This window comes from Pygoscelis adeliae, unplaced genomic scaffold (genome assembly GCF_000699105.1).
Source record: "Pygoscelis adeliae isolate BGI_AS28 unplaced genomic scaffold, ASM69910v1 Scaffold85, whole genome shotgun sequence".
NCBI lineage: Eukaryota > Metazoa > Chordata > Aves > Sphenisciformes > Spheniscidae > Pygoscelis > Pygoscelis adeliae.
The window spans coordinates 714850-717102 of record NW_008824900.1 but is presented as its reverse complement, the minus strand read 5'-3'; the positions used below and the strand labels follow the sequence as shown (position 1 = coordinate 717102).

Here is a 2253-nt window from a genome sequence, read left to right as displayed (position 1 = left end):
TCTTCGAGCGGCAGTTCTACAGCGAGATCCTCGACGCCACGCTGACCATCACCGTCACCATGCGGACGCTGGACCTCATCGACGAGGCCTACGGCTTTGACTTCTACATCCTCAAGGTAAGGCCCCGCGCCCGGCGGGGCTGGCGGGACTCGCTGTGCGGCAGCCTGGGCCGGGCAGGCCTGCCCCCCACGCCGCCGTTGCTCCGGGGCTTGCAGGCATCTGCTGCTGTTGATGTATTAGTGCAGGTCTAGAGCTTTCAGCCTTTAGTGCCCCCTTGGTTGGAGCCCTTGGTGTTAAAGAGCGGAACCGCGATCAAATTGGCTCCAGAACAAAGCCAGGGGATCTTTCCCCTTTCGTAGCGTGTGTCCCGAGAGCCTCTAGAGCGCGCGGACAAGCTGCCGGTGCTGCCTACGCGCTGATAGACTTGCGCGTTCTCTCGCGGCCCGTCTCTTGGTGGAATTTAACATCGGGCTTTATTCCTCCAGACTCCAAAAGCTGATATGTGCTCGAAGCTCGGGATGGATTTGAAGCGAACGATGCTGCTGCGGCTTGCACGGCGGGATCCTAAACTGCATCCCGATGATCCAGCCAGAAGAGAGGCGATCTACAACAAGTACCAGGTGGGTGCCTGACCTGCAGTTCCTGCCCTGGTGTCTGCAGTGATGTTTGCTGGTTGTCCAGACTGATAACGCCCTAATCGCCCCAGCAACCCCAGTGCTAACGCTCCTGCCTTTGGGGTTAAGGGTATGGGCACAGAAGATCTCAACATCGTTTGTCAGGTTTTTCTTGTCTCTCTGTGGGCTGCTAATTTCTGTCCTGATGGTTCAGGAAGACAAAAGCCTGTGTTTTTGCTGTGATCGAGGTCAGTGAGGGTCTGCAATAAGCACCGGTAGGAGCTGGCACTGCCAGCAGCGGCGAGAATTTGTACTGACGCTGCGGGGAGGAGCCCGGACTGCCTGTGTGCGGTTCAGTTTTGTGCAGCTGGTGATGGTTGCCAGCATAGAAACACCGCCAGCATCCACGGTCCGTGGAGCTGTGCTGAGAAACAGCCCCAGAACTACACAAAGGAGAGGCACAGCAGCGGACGCAGCTGATCCGAGGAAGCAGGACCCGCGCAAAGGGAAAAGGAGAGAAGGGAAGTGGACTGCGGTTGCCAGAAATGAGGGAACAGGGTTTTAAGATTTGTCCGTAGTAACATTCCTACCGGATCGCATGTTTGTGTGGGGTGGGCATAGAGAGGATTTGCGTCTTAGTCGCCTGGAAAGACACTACCACCTGCTCCTTCTTTTGTCACAGGAATTTGTGATCCCAGAAGAGGAAGCTGAATGGGTTGGCTTGAGTTTAGAAGAAGCAATAGAAAAACAGAGGCTTCTAGAAAAAAAGGTGAGTTCCTGAGGCAGTGCTTAGCACCGAGGTGTCTTAGCTGCATCAGGCTGCGCGTCCAGCTTGTCTGAGCAGCCTGAGCACCCCTGAGCGGTCGAAGTGGTGCTCCGAAACTCCTGAGCAGCTACGTGAGCCCAGTTAAATTTGGGTGCCCAAAACATGGGGCTGAGTTAAAGCACGTTGTAAAACCAGATCCCCCGCTCAGGGGGAGAGATATTTAGGGGGCTGGCTCGTAACTCCTGCCCCGTTGCACGTACATCTTTGCCTTCGGTTGCCTTCTGCTGTACTTCTTGTGCTTTGGGACATGTATCCACAAGCTCAGGGCTCGCTTAGTTTGTGGCGCTCTGTCGCTGCAGCTGGCTTGTTAGAAGCAATATGCAGAGGAGGGTGCACCAGGGAGCTGCGGGGGCAGAAGGGCTTCCTGGGGTGGTGGGGTCCCTTGGTGACGTTTCCCCCAGAGCTGTTGGCTCCCGTTGCGGCTGCGGCAGGGATGGAAAGGTCAGGAGCACTGACTGCGTGAGGCGGTGCTGGGCCATGAACCCTGTGGGGTCCAGCTTCTTCAAGGAGTATGTTCACCCAACGTGCTTCAGTACAGCTCTGATTTAGGGCAACGTGAGGAGGGAGGCAAGCACTTTTAGAAGGGAAGGGATCCCTGGGAGCCACTGCTGATTCTCAAATGCAGGCAGAACTGGGAAGGCTGGTGAATGTCCCACACAGGTGCCTGTCATCTTTGGGGCAGGGTTACAGAGCTGAGCAGCAGCTGTGTCTGGGGGAGTAGCACAGCAGGTTGTGTTGTTCAGCCACTGAAAAAAAACCTGGCCCATCTTCCTCTGGTTTTAACTGTTAACACTCCCGCAGCAGGCTCCCTGG

At 56.1% G+C, this 2253-nt stretch overlaps 1 protein-coding gene across 1 annotated transcript in view; it reads left to right on the top strand.

Moving 5' to 3' along the window:
• Positions 1–7: 7 nt before the first annotated feature.
• Positions 8–2253, top strand: part of MRPL28 (mitochondrial ribosomal protein L28) — a 2771-nt gene continuing 525 nt past the window's right edge. Inside the window, exons 1-3 of the mRNA XM_009324697.1 lie at positions 8–116; positions 486–620; positions 1297–1383. Of these exons, the coding sequence (XP_009322972.1) occupies positions 60–116; positions 486–620; positions 1297–1383 (279 nt within the window). The 5' untranslated portion in view covers positions 8–59. The remainder of the gene's footprint in view (positions 117–485; positions 621–1296; positions 1384–2253) is intronic.